The sequence below is a fragment of the Oryzias latipes genome, chromosome 16 (genome assembly GCF_002234675.1).
Source record: "Oryzias latipes chromosome 16, ASM223467v1".
In the NCBI taxonomy this organism is placed as follows: Eukaryota; Metazoa; Chordata; class Actinopteri; order Beloniformes; family Adrianichthyidae; genus Oryzias; species Oryzias latipes.
Genome location: NC_019874.2, coordinates 19,327,294 through 19,352,093, shown reverse-complemented (window position 1 = coordinate 19,352,093; position 24,800 = coordinate 19,327,294). Strand labels below are relative to the sequence as shown.

The 24,800-nt window shown below is 36.9% G+C and overlaps 3 protein-coding genes across 4 annotated transcripts; 1 reads left to right on the top strand and 2 right to left on the bottom strand.

Annotated features, from left to right (window-relative positions):
* Positions 1-47: 47 nt before the first annotated feature.
* tfpt (TCF3 fusion partner) lies at positions 48-5,080 on the bottom strand. The gene is made up of 7 exons (XM_004077927.3): positions 4,914-5,080; positions 4,726-4,830; positions 2,967-3,089; positions 2,686-2,756; positions 2,531-2,600; positions 820-963; positions 48-494 (listed from the first exon to the last, which is right to left on the bottom strand). Exons 2-7 carry the CDS (start codon positions 4,828-4,830, stop codon positions 417-419), a joined length of 591 nt encoding a protein of 196 aa, XP_004077975.1. The 5' UTR covers positions 4,914-5,080; the 3' UTR covers positions 48-416.
* Positions 5,081-5,119: 39 nt separating this feature from the next.
* Positions 5,120-7,270, top strand: ndufa3 (NADH:ubiquinone oxidoreductase subunit A3). Its single transcript, XM_023963822.1, has 4 exons — positions 5,120-5,176; positions 5,431-5,505; positions 6,901-6,978; positions 7,081-7,270. Exons 1-4 carry the CDS (start codon positions 5,170-5,172, stop codon positions 7,155-7,157), a joined length of 237 nt encoding a protein of 78 aa, XP_023819590.1. The 5' UTR covers positions 5,120-5,169; the 3' UTR covers positions 7,158-7,270.
* A 1,182-nt stretch (positions 7,271-8,452) lies between these two features.
* On the bottom strand, positions 8,453-19,786 carry LOC101161003 (brain-specific angiogenesis inhibitor 1-associated protein 2). Of its 2 annotated transcripts, none has more exons than XM_011485358.3 (15): positions 19,352-19,786; positions 18,046-18,185; positions 17,868-17,943; positions 17,705-17,791; positions 17,121-17,182; positions 16,914-16,985; positions 14,153-14,290; positions 13,511-13,663; positions 12,952-13,128; positions 12,076-12,709; positions 11,793-12,000; positions 11,632-11,694; positions 11,148-11,307; positions 10,919-10,959; positions 8,453-10,807 (listed from the first exon to the last, which is right to left on the bottom strand). In XM_011485358.3, the coding sequence occupies exons 2-15, from the start codon at positions 18,091-18,093 to the stop codon at positions 10,765-10,767; spliced, it is 1,962 nt and encodes a 653-aa protein (XP_011483660.1). In that variant the 5' UTR covers positions 18,094-18,185; positions 19,352-19,786; the 3' UTR covers positions 8,453-10,764. The 2 variants fall into 2 exon arrangements, with proteins under 2 accessions (XP_011483660.1, XP_004078218.1); XM_004078170.4 differs by having other exon boundaries at positions 8,453-10,837; positions 19,352-19,782.
* Between the last annotated feature and the right edge of the window lie 5,014 nt (positions 19,787-24,800).

Sequence of the window (24,800 nt, the reverse complement as noted above, 5' to 3'; positions counted from 1 at the left end):
GATCAAACAAGTATTTTTGTTTTAAAGCTGCCTTGTAAACATAAGGATCCAAATAAAAATATTTATTAATAAATACAAAAAATGGTCACAAAAGAAGTATGAAGAACGTCATTGTGATAAATTTCAAAATCAATAAGAATACCAAATGATATTCATTTTAAGTCTCTACTATTGTCAACATACCTGGGTTTTTACTTTTTCACACTAGTCATAATTACTTGTCATCATTTTTTCACAAATAATATAAAGGACAAAAATTGTACGTATAAAACATATTTCTGTCTGTATAAACTAAACCTGAAATCAAACATTTTTCCATCTTTATAATAGTGCAAAGCCCAAATGAATGAAGCATAACTGGACCCCCATCATTGTTATTATAATTGTCATAGTTGTCGCCAATCCCAGGATGCAGATCAGTGAGTCAGGGAGGCTGGGCTCGGCATTTCTCCAAACTGTGGCTCTGCATATCCGGATATTTCTGCTGGTTCAATCTGATAAAATAAAAAGAAAATCATCAATATATAATAAAAAGGAACAACAAGTTCAAATGATAAAAGCATTCTATAATTCTTTAATCATCACTCAAGTATATTCTCCCTGCTGTTGTATAATCTGAGTTGTTCCCAGGAAATCCATTTATAATTGTTACCACAATTCACCATAAATCTCTTTTCATTCTGTGTAATACTTCTGGTTGTATGATTGAGTAAAAATGTAATACTCTTTTAGTTGCACAAGGACTCATTAAGGGGTATACTCTCTTATGTTTTGAATCCAGTGGTTCATTGACCAAAAGAAACCACATTCTTTGCTCACTTGTTGGTCTTTATCTCTTTCTTGCGCCTGAATCTTGTGCCTCTTCTTTCTTGGTCCAGCTCCATGACTCTCTCCTGTAGACACTCCGTTAAATTTTTCCTCCTCCCCCCCATCATCAGGGTCTAACTGTGTTCCGGGCTCATCCTGGAGGAATTTTTTGTAAAAAAAAAAAAAAAAAAGAGTTTTAAATAGAAACATTACACAAAATGGTTTGCTTGAGAAAGTTTCAATAGAAAGTATTTTAGTAAGTAAGTATTTTTTTTAGAACAAGAAGTTGTTTTTTTTACCAACAGGAAATATTTTTGGCAAAACATTCTTGTGCCACATCAGAACCGTCTACTATGTAGTTCAAAGCATAATACCAACCAAAGATATCAGTTAGCAAATGTGAAAAAACCTTACTGTGTTGGTTTTATTAGCCATTTTCAGACCCCGCTCATGTTTTATACTAATTAAAAATATATAAAAACAGAAAATAAAATAAAATCTTTTTCTTTCACTTTCGGCTTCTCCCATCATGGGTCGCCACAGCAAAACAACCCTCCCCCGAGGATGAGTCACATGGTTAACTTGGAAACGTTTTTACGCCGGATGCCCTTCCTGACGCAACCCTCTTAATCCAACCGGGCTTGGGACCGGCACAGCAGCAGAGAAGGGAATAGGGAGCAGCCCAGATTCGAACCCTGGTTTCACGGACGGAAGGCGCCGCAAAGCAGCACGAGCTAAACCGGCCCCAAAAATAAAATAAAATATGGAAGTAAAATAAAAAAAAATTGAGGACATTTTTATTCTTTTTTTTTTTTTTTTCTTATGCATTTTTATCCAATATAAAATCACATGACCATCTAGAGCCATCTGCTAAAAAATAAGGTTAACCTAAAATTACATATCCGGTTGTTAACTGTGGATATACTGCCAAAAAAAAAAAAAAAGAAAAGAAAAGAGAGTAAATAAGTTTAGAAATCTTGTGTCATAGATTAAACGCTCAAACCACTGTTGTGGTGACCTACTCCAAAGTACAGGGTGGGGTTGACAAGCTGTTTTGTTTCTTTTCTATCAAAGAGGACACAAACTGATTTTGTACATATTATTCCGATGCAACCGCCGGACCAGTATTCACTGAAAACTGTCATTTAGAATCCTGTTTAGATTGTCTGCTGTTGTGTGGAGAGGGCGGTTTAGGTTGTTGCGGGTATCTGTATGTCAACATGACCTTGGTTTGATGTCAGGATATGTGCGAACCTCCCCTTTGTCAACACGGCACAGCACAGCAATGGAAGCAAGACGGTGTCAGGGGTAACCCTATTCACAACTTTATATGTGTGCTCATGAAACAAACACAGTTACTCACAAAGTCAATTGAAAACATATTGAAGGGCATGTGCTTTACATTGTACAAGCTATGCTATCAAATCCAACTCAGAACCAATGAACATTATTGTTAGTTTTAAAGTGGACTTAGACGACTGCATATTTATTTTAATTACCGTAGTTTTTGCTGCAGAAAGTAGTTTTACATTTAAATCTGTAGTCTTTTTGTGTTGGTATGTTTGGAGGTGAGGAGAAGTGGACAGAGCGAAAACAAATTATCACCCAAAACATATAACACAAACCTCTGAAACTATAAACATACAATGTAAATATGAAACCATTTTTTATCAAATTCCCAAACATTTAACCTTTTATGGAATGGTGTTTCCTTTCTGCTTACCTCAAGCAATATAGTCAGTTGAGCGTTTCTGTAATCATCGCCATGAGCATCCAAAGTCTTCATAAGAAACCTGCAGAGATTAACACAGAGGTCAGTTGAAAAAAATATCTTATAAATAAAAACACATTTAGCAGTGAAAATGAAAAGCTTTGTACCATCTTTCTTTCTTTAGACGCCGTGTAATTCTTTGCACTAGGTGAAGGCGACCAAGGATCCTCTGGTTTACCTGAACGTGACACGTGGTCAAAATAGTAGAAATAAAAATGTATTTTCTAGGTAAAGGAGGATAAAATTTATGGGCATTTTATATTTATAAAAATGTCCAATCAGGTATTAAAAGATGTTAAAGGGGAAGCAATAACATCCTGCTATCTCCCAGGATACCCCTCTAAAAAGCGGGCTCTGGGGCACACACAGAACACAAACCAACGCACACCTGTTCAATTTCTTTGCATTTCCTGTTCAAAGCCAGATATTTTCTTTTGTCCAGAGCTCTTCTTTCTTCATCTTCTTGGGCTGTGTTGTCAATCAACTCGTTGCCTCCTGTGTCCAGCTCCACCTGTTGAAAAGAAACTTCAGGATCCTGTGATGTTTGATTCTGTTTTGCTTTGATTTGGATTCTATTATATTCTATTTTCTTAAGGGGAAGGCTTCAATCAGGGAAGCTTCTGCCAGCTTCTTTTAAAATATGTTTTCCATATTTATTTTTGTTTTGTTTTATTATTGCTATTACCATCTATAGAATGGTATCATATAGATTGTATTCTAATTATTAACATTTTTTAAACAAATTGAATAAAGACAAAAATCAAAATTTAGGTCAACATAATAGACAAAGGGAATCAATCAGACAAAAAAAAAACAATCAGTGGACAAAAAGAGCTCACAGTTGTAACCTGCAGAATGTTTTGACAAGCTTGTATTCACAAATATGACAAAAATTCACTAAAATATATAGGATATCTTGATATTAAATATTTTAAATAAAAACATGAGTAATAAAGAGTTTGGAACCACTAAAAGTGTGTTTATTTCCTCCGTAAAGTTGGGCTGCTTAATATTTGAGGTAATTATGAGTTGCATGCAAGTGTTACAAACCATCAAGCAAAATACCTCATGTACTGACCTGGCTCTAATTCATTACAAGACTGCCTGATTCAGGAAGTCAAATCACAAGTCACAAAATATGCCCATACTGCAGCTTTCAGATCTGTCTTGATGAGGGGTGTAACAATTAATTGACTTAATTATTAAATCCAATCCTACAATACAGTCAGATTGATCTATGTGGCAAGTTGTCAATCAAATTGACCAATACCGTTATAAAAATGTTTTAAAAATGAAATGAATTAATTATATCGACAATGTAAAAAGTCCCCTGTATGGTCACATGCAAAGACATGTGAGCATACAGTGTGATATAATATTCTAATCTTGTTTTTATTATTATGATGTGGAAAAACAACAGCGGGTGGAACTTCATGAAACTAAAATGACAATGAATTTGCCATTAATTCTTGTTAAACCTTTACCTGCACTGTTCAGTATCCAGGTATTTATCTCTGAGTCACACTGGTTGAAGTTTTGGCTAAAGATGTCCTGGATCGATTTCAGGTCAGTGAATTGGATTGATTCAGAACGTTCAAAATGGACCACTATCAACCATGAATCTCATCAGCAACCAAAAATTATGGGATTAGAAATTAATCGTTACACCCCTAGTCTTAATCAACCAGGAAAAATAGGAATTGTGAATGCAGACCTGCAGCTATGACTCAATATGATCAGGATTTTTTATTCTAAAACAACATGTGACTGTCTCACAAAACCTCAAACTGGCTGGACTCCTTAGTTTGGTAGATTTTTTTTATTTTTTATGTGAGGACATAGCGAGGGATGTATGCCGCCTTAAGGTCAGCATATTGCGCGTTCTTTATCTCCCTGCAAACAAAATAGCTGTCACATAAAAAGACACTGTCATGCTAAATCACAATAAAACCTTGCAGCTGCAGTAGGAAGCTTAAGAGGCTAAAGGCTTAAGCTAAGTTGGTGGAATCTTTTAATGTTGACATCAAGGATCACAGCCAGAAACATCACTGACCATAAAAAAAAAAAACACTTTATGATTTAACATTCATCACTGCAGGATTTTCATTTGTTTACATCAGTCTTATAGTGAACATGATGTACAGAACCTCTCCCGATCCGAGCTCCACTCCTCCGGGTTCCAGTTCTGCCTCCAGAATATGGCCTCCTCCAAAAAGAGGAGGTAGGGCGAGTCCAGAGAAATCCTCCATCATCTAGAGAAGTCACAAACTAAGATGATAAGCAAACAAGCTAATACCACCCAACAACGAATGTTTGGAGCATCGCACAAGCTTACATTTCGAAACGAGTCGGTAAAAAAAAAACAGATTTATCTGCAGATGTGCGAGCTGGAACCTCTACTTCTGCTTTACTGCCTTTGAAAAAGGTTTAAAATGACAAATTTCACTACATTTTTATTGGATAGAAACACGAAGTAGCGATGAATGCGATGCGCAGTGTTTACGTACGACTGGCGCCCGAATTATACGTATAGGCGGAAATGTGACTCCATTTCCCATGAGCATCCTTTCATATAAACTACAACAAACAAGATGGCAGGTATTCACTTCGTCTCTTAGCCTTTCCACTTCATAAATGAGTATCATATCCACTTTTAGGTTACATAAATACATATATATTATCTTAGCATGTGTGGCTAATGTCAATTAGGGTGTATGAGACGCCTTAATCCCTATTTTAAATTAAAAGAAAAAAATGACCTTGGAAGTGTTGCTAATGTTTTCTGCTGCTAGCTTAGCAGGTGACTTCTGTCTGTGTGTTGATATTTTTTCTTTTAAACGATTTTCCTGCAGGAATAGGAGCTTTCCTGAAAAATGCGTGGAATAAAGAGCCTGTTATCTTGGTGTCCTGTGGAATCGGACTGATAGGTAAAAGAGAAAGAAAGCAGAACGGCCATGTTGTTTAGCTAAACGAAGACGGGAAATTCAAAATTTTGCGTTTTAGTTTAATTTAAAGACGTGAAAATACTAGAAATCATACGGTGGATGGATTAATGCGGCAAACTGAAGTGACCACTACATTTTGTGTAGTGCTTTAAACTCTAATTTCACTTTTAACTAGTCTATAGACGTTAGCGCTTTGATTTCTGAATTATTATTAGTATATATTATATTATTATATAATATTATAATATTATTATTATGGCACCACTGTCTCAATGTTACAGCTCCACTATCTTATCTCCATTACTTAATGCATTGTTTGGGGCCTGTTTGAAGAAGGAGGCTCAACAGACCTAATTTATTGTGAAACTGAATTTGGCTAAACTGAGAATTTATTTTATTATTATTAGTTTTAGATCAACGTTGATCTATGTTACCTTTACCTAGCCTGATTATTAAATGAAAATGAGGAAACCGTAATCCGATTAAAGATTTTATCCGAGAAGGTTTAATTCCTAATCCAAGATTAAATCTTAATTTAAAGGTGGGGATTGAGGATTTTTTTATTTGTGTTTTTGAAAAAAAAAATTTCAAAACACTGGATAATGTACCAGATTTCTCTGCAAAGTCTGTTGTTGTGTATAATACTTTAATAGTCATATCAATAAATGTGATTTGTTTGAAAAAATATTTGAACTATGAGACTTGAAGCCTACAGTTTGATGCTGTAAAATGTGCTTCATTAAATGTAGACTGATAGCATTTAGAAGTCTTTGCAGTTTATTAGAGTATCATTCTACTTGGAGGTTTACAGTTTTCTAGTCTTCCTCATTAAAATATTGGGCGATGAAGATAAGTGTAAATACAATGAAAACGAATAAACAGACATTTATAATAAAAAATATTTAAATGAATTTACTGTGGTTATCCAGTCATAAATGCAGAAACGATCCTACAGACTCACAGGTGTCAGAATTTATCTCAGTTTCTTCAGGTAAACCTTCACCTGACCAGTAAATGTTCACAAACTAAGTTGTCGTAGCAACAAACCCAAGATCTACTGGCTTTGTGAAACAGTTCAGGCTGAATGTAGCCAGGATTTCCACCTCGTCCGCTCCTAGAATAAAGTCTCAGGTTAATCTAAATTCAAGAATTCAGGTTTGTGATGTATTGCTTTTGTTCTTAAAGTGTATCAGCAGTTTTTTTTTTTATCAGCAACTTAATTCTGCAAAACCTTTATCTAAGTGAGGATTTTATGTGTTATTGTTTTGCAGTAATTATTGCTAAATTTATGTTTGGGCAGTTCTTATTGTGAGTTTGTTAAATAAAGTGACCTCTATAAGGCAATAATTTAGGTGTTGTCATCTTGTATATCCACAGGCGTTATACTTCCCTTCGTCAGCCCCTTAACGAAACATACAGCCATGCTAAATGCAGCTATGCCATACAATTACCCAGGTAAATATGAACATTATCTCTCAAATGTTTAAACTGTTCTAATATGTCTTGTCCATGTGAATGTCTAAGCGTCAATCTCTTCTTTTTAATTTGTCGTTTCAGTTCCTGTCCGGGACGATGGAAACATGCCTGATGTTCCAGCCCATCCATGTGAGCCAAAAGGCCGAAATTTGGATTAGATCAAGAATTTATAACTTCATGTCTCCCAATCATTGTCTGTTTTGCTTCTGTTCATATATTTGCATAGTTTCCCTTATTGTCATTGTCTGACAGTAAAGACTATTTAATTCTACTTTGTGTTGCTCCAATTTATTAAGCAATTCACTTTACTGACTAGTATTTTATATTTACACTGTCAAAAATGTCATATTTGCCTTTTTTCTCTCCTGCATCAATTACATTTGATGTTTCAAACTCAGCTTCAAACAGGCAAAGAATTCAGGACAACAAAAACTATTTGAAAAAAGAGATAATCTCAGGTGACAGAGCAATAACCAAATGAGTTTGTAATTTAAAAAAAAGCAGCTTTATAGTTTTTTAATTATATTTTAATATTAAACATTGTAAATACATTCCAATTAGATGGGGGGGTGGACTTGATTGCTCATGTTAAAAATATTTGTGTAACCTTGTGCAGAACCTGATCAGACTCAAATAGATTTATTTCCTTTTTCCAGTCAGAGTAAAAGACCTGTTTGTTACAGGGATTCACTTTGGTGCCAGGATAAATTGTAAATATATAAAATAAGAGTAATTTTAGTTGTTTTTTTAATTGTTTTTATATAAAAAAAAAAGCTAAATAAAACACGAGAATGGAGTTGTACAGTAGGAGGTGTAACTGTGCTATCCTATAGGCACTTTAACATATGGAGTTGGGTCATCTAGACCCACTAGACAGTGCTCTGAACCTTTTTTCTTCAATGATTTGTGAACCTCACTGGTGTCCAAGGATTACATGAAATCTTTCCACCTTAATCCACCTTTGTCATGGTAGGGAGAACACGTCAATGTAAGGGTGGGGTCATCTAAGATAGCACAAGGGTTAAATTGTCAAGTGAAAAGAAATAAATCTTCATAAAGTCCAGAGTTTTTAAAAAGTGTATGATGGCCGTCAATGAACCAGTTCTAAGAACTAAAACACTTTCATTACTGATGGCAGACTAATTTTTCTTTCAGAAAGCTCAGGTTTGATAATCTTCTGCAGCGTTCTGATCCTTCACTGCAAGCTCAGTTTGGCAAAGCTGCAATCAGATTAACATTGCTGAGGGGAACTTCCTGGTTTCATGCTGACATAGATGTACTCTCAAAGAAGCACAATAATCTGCAAGCTTTTACTGCACAAAGCATGTTGTGCCACTGAACCTGTAAGCAAACCATGTTAGAGTGTGCTTACGGGCTGCAAATACAAACGCACACTTAACATTTATTCCAGAAACTCCTTTGTTGCGTTTTATAACATACTTTTGCGACAAAACATATCCGAGCACTTTTATTTCACATCTCCACATTTAATAATTTAGTGCTCTTTATCAGAGTACATGATTGGCATATTATTAAAACAGTCTGGTAATGTGTTCACAGTGATGCATTTAGCCTTTACAGAACCAACAACCAAGAGATGATCCAAAACTTAAACAATTATTTCACTTCAAAGACACTAAAGCTGCTATGGAAAAATATCAGACTGCCATGGGAATCTCTTATTGTATTTCATAAAGAAAGGCTTCTGAAAAAATAAAATGTAAGAACAAAACCAAAGCTTGACTTTTTCCATTCAGGTTTTTCTTGCTGCAGCTTAAAGTTCAATGCTGTAAAGATATACTATAAATTGGTGATCCACCCTATGTGCATGTTTTTCCAGCTGTAAGAAGAAGGTGAAACACTGAAAAAAAATTTTAGGATTCCACATGGAAAACAGAAATACTTCATAGAAAGCTGGGATTTTTGCTGCTGACATACTGTTACACAACTCTAGGTACATGGTTGCATTAATATTCTCTTTTGAACTCATCTATGGCTTGAGAAATAACAGCTAATATGTAATTTATGGATTTTTATAAACTATGTGCATAAAGACAAGTTCTTAAAAAATAATTTCAAATAACTTTTGACCAAAATAAGTTTTATTCAACATTGGATTGCTTGTGTGAACAGTTCTCGGCGATGCTTTTCTATTATTAAAATAGAAACATTCTACTTATAATTTGTCATTTTAATTTTGTATTGAGAATGGGTGGTTTTGGCTGTTGCTTTTCTGTTTGATCTCCAAAGGAAGAAGTTCATCCAAAGGGAAAGATCACTTTAAATCTATTGAAATATAATTCTAATGATCACAGGTGTTTTTATTTTTTAACATTATTTACAAATTCAAACAATCATTTTGTTACTGTCAGTGATGTAGTAAAACACAAAGTAATATTCGTCTTTAGAAATTATTTTATAAAACATCAATGTGTGAAATCTTGTATCTTCAAGGTGCAGAAAGATCAGAGCGATTTCCAGCAGTAAAAACAAAAAATAAAAGTCAGTTTGGATAAAAATGATGCTTGAATTGGGATTTGTCATCAGAATACTACTCTGAATGTCTCTAGTTTACTGTGGACACTTGCTCAGGCGTTGGACAACTTCTCCAATGCTTTCTTCATCACTTTCATAGATACATTTCTCCATTCGACTTGGTCTGTTGATCCGCTTTCACTTTTCACATCTTACTTCAAGATTTGGCTCAGTCTGGCTGATAACCACAACTGCAGTCTTGTTATTGAGGTGGTGTATGGCTTTAACCTCTTAAGCCCCGAGCTAGAATTTGAGCTAACCCTCTACACACATAGTCACAGGGCCCCAGTAAAGCAGAATTACCTGCTTTACTGGGGAAATAAAGCAGTAATATAACCCAAATGTGATGTCCACCGATGTGGACGGCATGTCCTAAGAGGTTTAATCTGGGACTAAGATAAAAAGTCTAAAATCCCAAGACTAAGCATGCAAACCTCCCAATCGTGGGACTTGGAACCCTCCACAACATGCAACTTTCTCAAACTACATTCCTCTTCCTACTGTCCAGCCATTCAGCTACTAATTTATGACGTTTGTGAGCTTTATTTGTGTGTTCTTCAGTTTTTTTCCTTCTATTTCCAGTGGGGGAATTTTTCACAGTTTAAAAACTCAAAACTTTCATGTCAGATTTATTATTAAAGTATCGTATCTAAAATATCTTTAATCAAAACACAATATATTTGAAAGGCTTTCCCAGCCAGTTAATTAAAAAAGCAAATACGCACTTTTCTTATTCAAATTAATACTGTAACAGAGAAGGAGCCTGTCCTCTTCTCAATATCTTGCAACAGTTAACGTCCAGCCTGCTAATGCAGGATCCAGTCCCCTAAAGAAAAGTTGTGGCTTAAAACAATGAGCCCTATAAACAAATTAGGACAAATGAGGAAATGTTAGACACTTTGGACCAGTGGGGCACAGCACAATGGGCTCAAACTCTAAGAAAATAATCCACTTTTTATGTTTTTGTAACAGCAGCTTTCCAGCTGTGGTCTTTCTTTAGTCCTAAAAAAACTCTATAATCAAACAAAAGTGCTGTCACATCCATAAGATGAGCCACAGTAATGCAGTAAATAATTTCTTCTTTCACATGAAACACAAGATGCGAATGTCTATATTTAAAAATACAACATCCGGTGTAGATTGCTGTTGGAAAGCACAGACAGGTGTGGTGTTTCCAGGCCTCAACCTCAGGCCTGACGGGCAGATGAAACCTCAGCCGTCTATTGAGACTCACTCGATGATGGGAGCCGAGCGGTCGTTGGTGATGGTTTTTCTGAGTCGGACATGGGCAAAAGGATTAGGCCTGCAAGGAAGGCGTGATGAGCTAGATGTTGCTGACGGCTGAATGTCCTACAGAGTTACAGATAAAAATGTAAAGCATTACCTGGTGGGAGAAGGAGGCGAGGAGGCCAAATCTGAGGTGATCTGCAGAAAAAAAGAGAGCAATGACTGCATTTCTTTTTTTTTATTGTGTGCAAAGTTTCTGCATCTCTCAACATTGATTTGGGTGTATGAAAAATACTAATTATTTTTTACAGACTTAAAATACCATATGGTGACACTTTACAGTGTCAGCTCTAACCCATAACCTCTCATCTGCTCACGTTTCTGACCTTGTTACTGTCGGCCATGCTGTACGGGCGAGGGCGGAAGGTGCTGACCCTCTGGGGAGGAAGAGCGCGCTCCTCCTCTGACTCAGGAGTGAGGCTCGAAGACACAAGTTTGTCCAGCTGTCCTGTACTGGTGCTGTTAGCCTTAGATAAGAAGAGAGAGCTACAGGAAAAGGCCGCAGACAGAAAGGAAAGAATATTCAGAGGAAAGAAAATACAGGAAGGATTGATTTTGTGTCGTTAACAAAAAACAGTTTTGAGAAAGCATTGAAAAAAGAGGAAGACAAAATGATGCAATAAGTGCAAAATTGGACATGTTGAGCACAAAGAAGAACTTTAATATATTTGCATGTAAATCTGTCAAACCTCCTAAGTGCTGCAAATAAAATAAGTAGTAAAACAACTGAACAAAGTGAGGAAGCTTAATGGAAATAAAATTCTTAAAACAATCTTAGCACAAATAAAAGTTTGATCTTTTGCTGCTTACCGCTCCAGCTGATCTATCCTGCTGTGCTGTGGTTGAGTGTAGGAGAATGGGAACCAGCCTTTTCTATAAGGGAAAAATATGACTTCATAATTATAATAACAATAATTATGTGTGGTAGCGAGTTTCTTAGATACTCTGCATTTTAGTAAAGCAGCTCATACCGTCCGGTGCGTTCATTTTGACCGTAGTGCCACCCGTCCCTGGGCTCAGAGATCAGCAGGGTGATGTTGTCACCAGGTACAAAGTGAAGTAGGCAAGCCCCGCCCCCAATATTTCCACCTACACCCTCCAACGCCCCAGGTGTGTGAGCAAACATAGCTTCCACTCGTGTAACCCCAGATAAAGGCAGGCTCCTGGGGAGACTGGAGCCTACATTGAGGAATAAAAATATGACAATGAGATGGAAGCTACTGGGCATAAAGGCTGCACAGTTCTAAATCTTACCCTGAAAGCCTCCCAGTCTCATTTCACTGACTGGTCTTCTCGGCAGGGGAAGAGTTGCAGTAGCAGACATCTCTGCAGCTTTGAGCATCCAGGGGTTATGTGACAGAGACAGGGTGTTGCTTCCTCCTGGTCCCACCTGCGGATGCAGCATCTGCACAGGGGTCATGGCCCTGGAGAGAGGAGCACTGTGGGACAGTGGAGGACTGTGAGGAGCACTGTGGGGGATTGGGACCGTCATGCCCTGCGAGGAGCCGCTGGTGGGGGAGATCTGGCTCAGTGACATGACTGTGGAGGGGATGAGGCTTGGAGAGAGATTGGATGTGTTTGTGGCCGGCAGGAGAGAGCCCTGCTGCAGGGAGCTGCTGGATGTTGCAGGTATGGATGAAGAAATGTTGTCAACGCCATCAGGGAGTGGGCTGGCTGATGCACTCTGGGGTGTGCTGGCACGTTGAGGAGATGCTCCTTGGGATGAGCTTCCAGCAGCTCCTCCGTTGGAGGATGCAGAGTGGGAAGTCTGGGGTGAACCCTGAGGACCAGTATCGGTCTGGGAACCTGAGGCGGGGACCAGACGCTGCTGCTGGGAACGGCTGGAGTCTCCGTTCAGCAGAGGAGGAACCTCTTGTACAGAAACTCTCTGAAATACCAAGAACAGAGCATAGCAACTAAAAATACATCCCCAAAGATTTATTTTAAACTTTAATTTAAAAAAAATATAATAAAAAAACAATATAAAGAAGTTTGAGATTTTTGACTTTTTCAGTTGTAACAACATACACGCTGGAATAGCAGCTGTTAAAAAAAGCCCATTAGATTGTACATTTTTAAAGGAAAAATGACAACAATGACCCAAGCTGTCATGAATAAACAGGATCTGACTTGCTCAGGGTGACTGGATCCAATCTTGGTGTGACGGAGGACCTCGGCGACCCCAGCAGCCCCTGGACTTTGTGGCGCAGTGTGACGCAGCAGGTTGAGGGCTCGCTCTGGCAGCTTTGTTGGCTGAGAACAAGACTGCTGCCAAGAGGAAAGTTTCTGCGAGAGAAGCTCTCTAACCTGGAAAAGAATTAAGAAAAAGCTCTGAAGATGTGGTCACGCACTCTGCATTGGGAATACAGTCTAAGAGTAAACACATTTTCCATCTCTCTGGAGATAAAAAACTGACTACCTGTATTTGTTTTTCAGAAAAATAGAAGTATATTTGCATTAGCTGTTAGTCGTCACAAACTTTAGAAATGATCAGATTTTAAAAAAAGAGTTTATTATTCCAATGATGTGCTGCCTGTTCATAAATGTATAATCTTTTTAAGCCAAAACCAGAGAAAATTACGTCTTTCAGTTTTTCCTTCTCATACTTGTCAGTATATTAAAAGGTAATCATGCACTTTTGTGTCACAAATGAGAAATGCAGAAGATTGAATGGATGAACACAAAGCACCTTAGAGTGATAGTTTATCAGCAGTTTGGTGACACAGCACTGTCTGTCCACTAGGAAGCAGTATCGCCTCCTCTCCTCAGTCAGAGCAGATTTGTAGCCGGTAGCAACCAATGAATCCAGCTCCACTTGGCGGCGACTCATCAGCTCCACAAACTGAAAGAAAAACCCCAAATTGTAAATTCAGACCTGTGCATACATGTATACAGAAATTGTTCAATTTCATTTGGCTTTTTACCATTATTAGGACAGCTTGCAGTGTTTTTAGCAGATTCCTAAATACTGTAATTAGCCTATCAATTATGCTTACTATCACGTATTCCTATATTTCTAGATTGTTCGTCTTGTGGTCATTATATTGAATGTCACATTTGTTATCTTTAGACTTCTTACAGAAAGATGTGCATGGAGTTCATTGCTTCCTTAAAAATGATTAAATAAGATTTTCTGTAATCTGGTTCAATCTGCCCCATTTCCCTTACAAACGCTCACTCCACTGTTGTTTTTTTTTTAAATCTGCCATAATGCCCACTGAGTGGTTTGGCATCCTTTTTTTTTAGTAAGTGTCAATAGAAAAATAAAATAAAAATGTGTCTGTCACTTTGACTCATCAATTGTTGGATTGAGCTCTCATGGTTCATATACCTGCATCTCTCGATCACCATATTTGTTTGGGTGGCGGCTGCCCTGGCTCTTCCTACGGAGTTTCTTCAGCTGGGACTGGCAGCGCTCGATGGACTCGGTCTGAGACCTCCGCTCGCTCTGATACTTCTTTAAGGTCGCCTGAAGAGAAGATAGATGAAAAGCTAAGACACAGGATCATTCATAATTTTAAGTCATGAGTTTAAACCACTTAGAACTGTGATTATTTTTCTAAAATGATTGAAATTGTTGAGTATCAAATTAGGCCCCTCCACATAAACTTATATTTGTTAATAATCCCACCTTTCCATGTTCATTTGAAACCAAATAATCCCAGACACTTTCATGTAAATTGTATGTTGCTTTTTTTCACAATTCAAAGTCAATGCTAAACAAATGCTTTGTGGTTTGATTTTTGTATTTTCATCTCACCATTGTTATATAGGCCTATATGTTGGCCTACTGTATATAACAATTGAATCGGTTAGTTCAAAAGGGGCCCAAGTCCAAGAGGTTTGTTTTTCCAGGAAATGATTTTAATTGCATAGCTTAAAGGGAGGCTACACCAAATGATTAATACTTTACACAGATTTAGCACCAGTTCATATCTTACAAATGCTATAATATGAAGCACCTCAATTTTATAATTTCAGAGGACTAGCAAACTAAAGTCTCTGGACTTAGGCCCTTCTTGAATTAAACAGGGGTGCTGCCATATTGGATAACTAGTGCTGCCATCTATGGGATAAAGCAAAACCCATGCAAGAGAGGCCCAAATCTAGGCATTTTGCACTTAATACATTTTAAATGTCAAGCATAGTCAACACACTACAACGGACTTGGGACTTTTTTGCACATAATCAGATAGCTTTTCCCTTGAAGACCATAGAACATATAACATCTCTGTTTTGAAAAATTGTGGACTTGGGCCCCTTTTGAACTAACTGATTCAATTTTAAAATTATATATCTAATAAAATATTTGCTTGAAGCTAAAGTATGTTGTTAATACTTCGGACAATGCTTAGTGTGTCAATGATAAATAATCTTTATAACTACCTAATTTCATTAGCATTTTTTCTATAAACAAATAAATAAATCTTAAATACCATTTTACAGTCCCCATGTCAAATTCAGACATGGGTAGAGTAGCCTAAAGTTAGGAAGCAAGAGTATCATTACCTCAAAATCTTACTCAGATAAAATGTAGTCTTCCAGTTATTTAATCAAATCAGTGGGGGGGGGGGGGGGGGGGCAGAACCAATCACGCATAGTTACATATGTATTGTTTTGAAAAAAATAAATCAGAACTTAAATTTACATGTTCAAATGTAAAAAACATACTTTAAAAGGAACATTCCTTTATTTGCAGTTTTTCCAATAACAATAATATAATCCCTGATTTTAGATGAAAAAGATAAACAAATGTAGCCTGGTGTTGCAGAATGGGAGTAGTGGGCCTTTATCACAATCTTCTCCGGTAAAAATACAAACGAAGGTGCAGTAAGACCACACTTAGGAGTAGTCTAGTACAGGGGTCTACAATGCAACTCTTTTATTCCTCTTTTGTGGCTTTCTTGCTTTGAAGCACAACAAATATCTGAGTAAAAATTGGTTTGTAGTTTTGGTAAATTGGTTTCAGATTAATACATTTTAGGTTCAAATTTTTAACATGTCAGTTAACTGAGCAAAATCATGGTAAAAGGGTTTCTTTGTGTGTTTTTTGGGTGTGTTTTTTTTTGTTTTTATTAGCTAATAGCACATATTCTAATCTTCTGCTGCACGACAGCTGCTGTTCAGAGGCAACTTTCTTAAAGTACATAATTGCATTTACAGATTAATAAAAGAATTATTCACTAATGTTGTCATGTTTACATTTGATAGTAAAAGGAGAACAAAAGTGACAGTGACACAAAATCCTAATGAAGGAAAATGTTGTGTTTGATTTGACTTTCTTGCATTTTTAATTCAAGTAAATTCAGATTACATTTTATTTTGAAAGGAACGGGTATGTGCTGTCAAATAGAAAAGGAGTTAAAATGGTTATAGAATCACATAAAACTGTTATGATTCAAATATTGTAAATATAATGAAAAAGTTATAAGTGAATGGCTTAATGGACGCCCCAGGTCAATGAAAGAGGGGCATTGTGGGTCATTCCTACCTGCTGCTGCAAGACTCTCCAACGAAAGATGCTCCCACTGGAGATTTGTTACCTCAGTCACTTTGCTCCTTGCTCCATGTCACTTTAAAATATGTTGTTGTTGTGCAACTTTTAAAAACATTAAAACCACTGCTGCAATTTTCTAATTTATGGTCATCCGTGGCTGGCCATGGTCAGCGGGACAAAGGATGAAAATTAGCTAAGGCTACAAACCTGTGCATGTAGAGCTTTCCTCTATTTTTAATAAATAAATACAAAAATTATTACTTGCATTGCAAGTATTTGTAAATACGTAACAGGTTTAATCTTTTTGACCTGCACATACAATCCTGCTCTTTTCTACCTTTCTATCTGTACTGCTGTTGCAACATTGGCATTTCTTCATTGCAGGTTGAATAAAAGGATTATCTCATCTCACCTTATGAAGAAACAACATGTTTTTTCCTAAATGGAAAGTGGGACTTTGCAGCTCTTGTTGGGTTTTGGTCAGTAAGAAACTGGACCAAATGGCCTTTTTTTGTGTTACAGGTTGCAGACCCCTGTTCTAGTAAATGTAACAGAGTGAATATAACTGGTAAGAATGCACTGATAATGAACTTACAGTGAGATATTTGATGTCCAGTTCCAGCTTCTGCTCCAGCTGGGTGAGCATCTCAGAATGGAACAGCTTGAGCTGTAGAAGAATAATAAAAATCATTTAAAAACCTAAAAAAAAAGGAATAAAGTCACCATGCAGCACTTCCTCATTATGGTCTCAGACTGCATTCAACCAGATAAACTTTAGGTTATTCTTTGGCATCTTCCTCACCACGTCTTCCAGCTGCACCTGGATCTGCCGGTGCACCTCGGCCATCTGAAACAGGGTGTCTCCTGAGAGGAGCAAAGTCAGCAACAAAAAATTCACATATTTTGCTGTTTTTAAAAAAAATAAAAATACACACAAAGAACAATTTATCATATAAAATATGTGGACCAATAAAAACCCCTGTATGTCAGTGAAGATTAAACCACATAAACCAACAAAAATATGAGAAAACTTGCTGGGTTTCTGTGTTACAAAGTGGCCGCATGCCCCTCCCTTGGTCATTCAGTTGGTGGTGGCTGGCATCTCGCCCTCCGACACTCCTGCCTGCCTCCCCCACCGTTTTCAGCATTACAATGAGATCATGTGGTGTTGTTAATCTCCCAACAATGGCTCTACTCTCCCCTTTTCTCTGTTCTTTTGCTTCAACGTTTCCTCATGCGCTCCCGTCCTCATCTCTTCCCTCACAAACACATGCAACACACTCGGACATTTCCCCCAATTCTCACGCCAGCTATCATCTTCACCCCCCTCCCCATAAACTCCTCTGTATGTCTTAGTCTCTCCGTCTCCACTAACCGCCCTCTCACCAAGCTCTTTGGAGCCTTGGCTGTCACTGGCCAGCTCTCCAAGCTTCACCAGAGCGTCGAAGTAGCCTTTGGCAGCTACGGTCACTCCTGCAGGAGGAGGGGAGTTTTAATTAAAAATGAAAAATGTTTACAGGGAAAAAGCACTTTGGCAGGACAAAATCACCTGTCAGGGCCTTCTCGTAATGCTTCCCCATGGTCACAAAGTTCTTCAGACTGGGGTTGAACTGGTCCAGAATGCCCTGTTGAAAAAAAAAAAGTCTGTTAAGTACATTAAAAGTACATATGCAAAGTGTGTTTACACACTGCGCACCGAATTTGCACACAAGAAAAGACAGTTTTACCTTGTAAACATTTTCTGTCATCTTGTTGACTTCTTCAGTTCGGGACATTTTTCTTTTCCTTCTGGTTTGGAATATGTATTCTAGGATGTTCTTTCCCTCCTGTGCCCTCTTGCCTAAGCTTTGCAGAAGTCACCAAACTCCTAAAAGAAAAAGAAAAACAAAGAATTTGATTTACCCGAGTACCTCAGAAAGAAGAAAGAAGACTATTCTGGCATATTTTCAGGAAAAAATGTCTGACCTGTCTGCATTTCTTCATTAAACTTTGCAAAGAGGTCAGAAGGGAGCACTTTTAAGGCCGCTGTCCAGACTATCACAAGTGATGGACAGTCTTTGGTCATGTCAAGTTCCTACACTATCACTTCACAGCGTAACAGCAACCCAAATATTTCTTCAAGATTCATGTGCCAGACAAGTTTCAGCATTTCAGATAAGAACAATGGACTCTTCCAGGCGAAGTCGCAGGTGTCAGACTGCTGAACAAACAAGCGCCGTTCATGTTTTTCATGGAAAGAGGAGACGACCAAGACGGAAACTGCTGTAGGGCAGAGAGGATTTCCAGTGTGGATTTGACCGCTGAGTTTTTAATCATAACAAGATTATAAAACAGACTCAGATCCACTAAGCTAAAAGTAAATATTTCCAGGCTTTTGCCCATTACGAACACTCAAACGAAAGCTGTACTTGTTAGATAAGCAGGAAAAAAGGTATTTCTTTTTCAAAATTTGTCACTTTTCTTTTTGTACTTTCTGCCCAATCAAATATAAAAAGAAGTTGTGAGGATAAATGAGGCATTTCAGTGTGAATATTTAACCCTCCAAAGAATGCTGTGCTTGTGTCGGGATGCTGCAGGAAAAGTGTGCAGGTGGTTGGTGAGAGATACAGAAGGTGCATTCATGTGGCGCTGTAAATTTGCACCAAAGGACAAAAAGTATCAATTTTATTCTGAAATATAAAAATTTGCTGCCAAGAATACCTCAGGACCTTTTCTTTAAAGAGAAAGGTATTTCAAAACTTGAAATGTAAGGATTTCTCGCTTGCACCAAATGGCATTTAAATGGTGAATGCATTTAACAGTAAAAGCAAATATTGCTGATTAAATTATGCATTAAAAGATGCAGAAATGAGACTTTTAAGTCTCTTAAGCTGCTTTTAAATGTTAAAGATTTAATAAATGACTGAATCTAACAGTTTTGAGTAAATACTTAAAAAACCTGAACATATAACATCAACTACCTGTTGATCTTCATTATCAGTTTTCACAGTAAAAACTGGAAAATACCCAATAATTATGTGAGAAGTTACATACCTTTTCTGTGCACATTGTAACCAAATGTGGTTCTTTGAGTCCTCAGTGAACACTCGAGCACCCCTTCCTTTCTTTCTATAAGGACACTTTCCCTCCTCCGTTAGTTTGTGGGGGGTTGTTTCATCCAGCAAGGCACTAAATCTCACCTCCCTTCCACCCCCTTTTTCCACATGCCCCACTCCCTCTCTCTGTCTTTCCTCACTCCCAGGAATCGGGGTCAGATATTCAGTGCCGTTCTGTACCTTTCCTCATTACTGAGCCGATTACCGACGTGCCTTTGGGCCCCCGAAACACGGTCACAAAAGCACCTCCATCAGTTCCTTTGCCGAAGGAAACTGCAATCCACCTCGCCTTTTCGCAGCCCCTCACTCACTTGGGCAGAATAACAATGAGCCAACAGGACTTGGAGTGAATAGCCGGCAAGGGGAGAATAATGACTTGAACTTTTTAAGACAGAGCAGCAAAGCCCGGCCTATCGTTGGCCTACTTACAAGCGGCCCATCACACATTCCTGCTCCCCACTCGCAGAAGAGGAGGAGGTGGTGGAGGCCCCTGCATGGACACAGCGAGGCCTTTCATTTACTGTAATAACCAGGCAGAGATTAAAGGCTGAGATTTGACATAAAAGTCTGCTTAAGAGGAGTTTAAAAGATACCTAAAACATGAGCAACTAAAAAAAAAACAAAAAAAAAACTTTTCTTCCAATAGTTATTCCAAAGGCTGCTAGCTGATGCATCTTGAGCCCTACTGGGGTATCAGGATTTGCTGCAAGTTTGTGTACTTTGTTATAAAGCAACTCTTTAAGAAAGCTAATGATGAAAAACTGAGTGTTTGTTACACCTTTAAATGTTAAATTTGTCATTAATTGCCAAGGTAAAATCAAAAGGCAAAGGAAGTTAAAGAAAAGTCATGATACTAGCAGAAAAATTCAATTGAAAAATAAAGAATCGTGTCTAAAATTGAATGGAAAAAAACAACTAAACAATTCCCTTCCTTAAATTTTATACGAAAAAATATACCATCAGAAAAAAAAAGACATGTTACCCAGATGAATCCTTAGATATAAATCATTTTTGGTGTATTTTTTTGGACCTAATAATGACATCATCTGTGGTTTTCTTATACTTTCTAAATACATTTATCTAATTACTTTTCTTTTACTAAAATTTATCACTAACCAATCATATTTGCACCTTCTCTGTCATCTGTTTACATAAATACATGTAAACAGTTTTTAATTTTAGCCTTTTGAAAGCAAAGTATGAGCCAAAAAAAAAGGTCTAAATTATTGGAAAGATCAGACCACCTTGAACCACATTAAATGGTATCTCCAAATTTACATTTCTGCTTCATATACTGGTAAATTTTCCTTTGTCTCTCCTCAGACAAGTTTATATTGCAGGGGCATACAGGGGTCGCAGCAAAGTAAGTGCCCAAAGATTTTATTTTAAAGGAAATAAAACGAAATTACATCTTTTAAATCCTGTAGCTCCATAACATGAAGACTTTTGGAAAACCCAGATCAGAAATCAGGGATTTTCAGCTCATATCACCTATTTTAAGTGATGAGGTAACTTATTTAATGAAGCATTTTCTGCAAAAGATTCATGGAACTGGGTTGGAAAAGTTTCTTGTTCATTGGACGTTTGAGAAATGGCTAACAAACCATTTGTTTCAATATTTGCCTACTGTTAGAAAAGTATGGATTACCAGGAGTATATGTCACAAATTCAGTGTAAGCGTGAAATCAAACACCACAGAAAATGTAAATAAGAGTGGAAACCTCAGACATGTACCGTTGATAGACAGATCTTACCTTACATTTCTTTAATTCACTTCATGCTCTGACTACAGGGAGACCGTTAGTCCTGATTATATCTACAGTCCTTGGTTTGATTGCACAAAAAAACAACTGTTCAGGGTGAGAATGAAGCTTTTAAAAATGAATTGGCAAACTAATCAAAATGGATTTCTACTAACATTTAGAAATTAGGCACTGATCTTTTAAGAAATTATGTTTTTTGTAACCATCGATTAAATCAAGTTAAAGAGAACGATATCAAAACCCAGACTAAACAATTGTAAAAGTTTAAAGAAAAGGAAAACAAAAACCATCATGACCAATAATTTTACAAATATCTTATGACAGCTTAAGTGAACTTTGCTCCGAAACACAAAACAGGGAAGTTACCTCTAACAAGGATTAACTGTTAAAAACTTTCTGAAGTTTTCCCACACAAAGCCATTTCAGAGTGTTTTCACCAGGGCTCCAATCACCAAAAATTTACAAGGGAATATTTAATCAATAGATAACGTTTAGAATGTTGTAAAAACGTAGATCTGGCAAAAGGTATCAATTATTTTAAAACATCATTTGTAGCTGCATCTTTCTTTTAAAGTTACGAGTTAAATCAAAGTACACCAACAAAAAAATACCCCCCAAAAAAATCAATATGAATCAAAATGATACCCATAAAGCTAAAGGAATATCCAATCATATGTTTATGTGTCTTTTATGTTTTAAAATAGCCTGTTATGGCTTAACAAACAAATTCTGTGTTGAGGAGTACAGATCAGCCACAACTTTAGACCACATGGCTTCACCTTGTGGATGAATAGGAGAATTACACTAAACGCTTAAAAATTTCAAAATAAGTTAATTTGAGATTTGATTTGTCACTGACATGAAATATGGGCGTTGATTTTAATGCTTTGCTTAAAAGGGTTAATTTAAATGTATCTTTTAAAGAATTGTAATGCTGTTCCATAACTCTGAGATATCATGTTACTCATTTATGCAAAAGTTATCGTAACATCACCAGAATGTATTAATAATGTTACACCTAATGGCAAAAAAAGAATTCTATAACATAATTATTAGAAGTATTCCAAAAAGCTATTTTTACCAGATTTGATATCTCTTGGTTTAAAAAGCTATTTTTTTTCAGATTTGACATCTCTTGGTTTTTGTTATTTACAAATGATTGTCCACAAAATCCTTTTTTTATAATCAATTTTCCCAAAATTAAAGTGGCATTTAAGACTATCAGATTTACATTTGCTGTAGAAACTTTTGGATTCTGTATGGAATTACATATCTGCCAATAATTGAAAGGGCATAAAGACAACTGAGCGGGTGTATCCAGAAACTTTTGAGCATTTCCCTTTTATTCATCATTACTTAAGTTTACGCTGAAACTATCATCCCTGAATATTTTTTCTAAATTCTTGTTTAAATTTTCCCTAGACCTTTAATATAGTTACAATAGTGCGTAAAATCTCTCCTTTGGAAATAGTTGTAACCTCATAAAACACACGCTTCTTTCCAAATCCATGTGCCAGCTCAGCGCTAAAAAATTGACAGGTTCGTTCTGCTTCTGCAGAGGAAGAATCATCTGGAAGGTCTTACCAAACTTAACAACTGTGTTCAAAAACAACTCACGCTGATGTTCACAAGCATACAAAGCCTCATCATGAACTAATTGATCAAACATTCTTTAATTAATATCAACTATGATAAATAATGTGTGTCCACTGATCTACATCCAAGTTTGTGCTAAAGGTGAGTTTGTTGTTGCTGTCAAATATGAAACAAAATGGGTGAAGAATTTTTGGGCTGAGACATATTTCATGTGCGTTAGAGACTTTAAATAAAGCAAAAAATAAACATGAGTCTGGATAAAAATAAGTCATTTTGTAGATTGTATTATTCACATCCTACCTCACACAAAAGTATCAGCTTGCCCTGAACAATTTAAAAATATGCTGATAACTGGCATAAAGTGTGTCCCGGAGACAAAAAAAAGAGGCAATTTATGGGATCACACACTTTCAGGAGGCGGCTGAACTGCTCTTTTCTCCCTCCAGTAAAGGGAGAAAACTATGGAACAACCAGTGAATGTCTTCAAAACCAGAGCTGTCGTTTTCTGAAAGCTAAGCGTCATCACAGCATCTCAAACCCTCAAACTCTACTAAACGTTGAGTTCTCTTTGCTCTTTGCTTTCCTCGTCAGCATGTAATCCGGAAACATCTCTCTTCATGAAAGACAGCGGTGTGACCTCCAGATCACTTCAGCCGTCGAGCATCATCTGTGGAGTGTTGTGGGGGACGGAGGAGCGTCTGCTGTCTCGTGTCCTCGTATCGCAGCCGTAAAGTCTGCTGTTCTGAACTCCTTTCCTTTGAGCCTAATGCACACCAGCTAAGGAGATTGACAGACAGGAGAACCCGACAGGCACTGACCTATTAATCGATAAAAGGAAGCATGAGTCATCCGCATGTCCACCATCTGTAATCATGTTATCAGACACAGCATCAGTAAACAGATGAAGTGTTTGTTTAAGTGTAAAGGATTATCCGAATGTCTTGACTAAATACTTTTATAAAAAACATGTTTTAAGTCCAAAAATGGGATTGTATGATGAAATGATGAGGTCTCCTCTCCATATTTCAGTTGCTTAAACGATATTTCTGACAGAATGAATCAGGACTGTTCCTCCCCAAAAACAAAAACAATAATTTAAAAGTAAAAAATATTTTCATGATTGAAATGGTCTTAATAAATGACCTTCTGATGAGCTGACGACAACATTTTGTATTTCTTAAAAAAGAAGTCAGTGTTTGTGGTTTGTGCATCATGGAAATATGCTCCAAAACCAAACCAAAGCCCTTTCACCAGCATGTTTCAGAGGTTCTTTTTTTTTTAGTCTTCAAGTACCTCTGGACTCCAGGTTTTACTTGTTTCCTTGCTTCAACACTACAGATTAAAAGGAGCGTGTCACTAACAGGCTTTTGGAGAGCTCAGCTTGGAGCAGATGAACCGGATCAGGTGTGTTAAAGCAGAGAAACCATTTAAACATGTGGGACACTGTTTCTAGAAGACGGGGACTGAGACACACTCTGATGTTATTAGCCCTCAGCTTCTTTAGAAACTCTGGATAGGCAGACCTTGCTTTGTATCTCTATAAAGTCTTTTAAATTGCATTTTATATGAAAAATGATAAAGACCCACTTGTTTATTTTAGCTCTGTTGATCATCCAGTCTTGGAAAGAACCTCAACAGGCTTAAAAAGCTTTTTCCTTCAAGATCAGCAACAGAATTCCCCTGAAAGGGGTTAATAATATTTTCAGGAAAAATAAGAACCAAAAACATTTTAAAATGTCTTGTATTATGTTTGTTACTTAACTATGGACTCTATAGGATCTGGTATATTTGCTTAACAACTCTGGATCATTTCTTGTATACAGTCACTTGTTTTTTCATCAAGGAGGATGTCTTTAAATCTTAATCTCTTTTTACAAATTAAATGGCAAAACACTCAAAGTATTCAGTTTTAATAATTAAAATTGGTCAATAACACTTATAGATTTTGTCAAAATATATTTAGCAGACATAACTTGGACATTTTTGTCAGTTTTTGATGCCAGAGTCCGATTTTAAACACCAACTTTC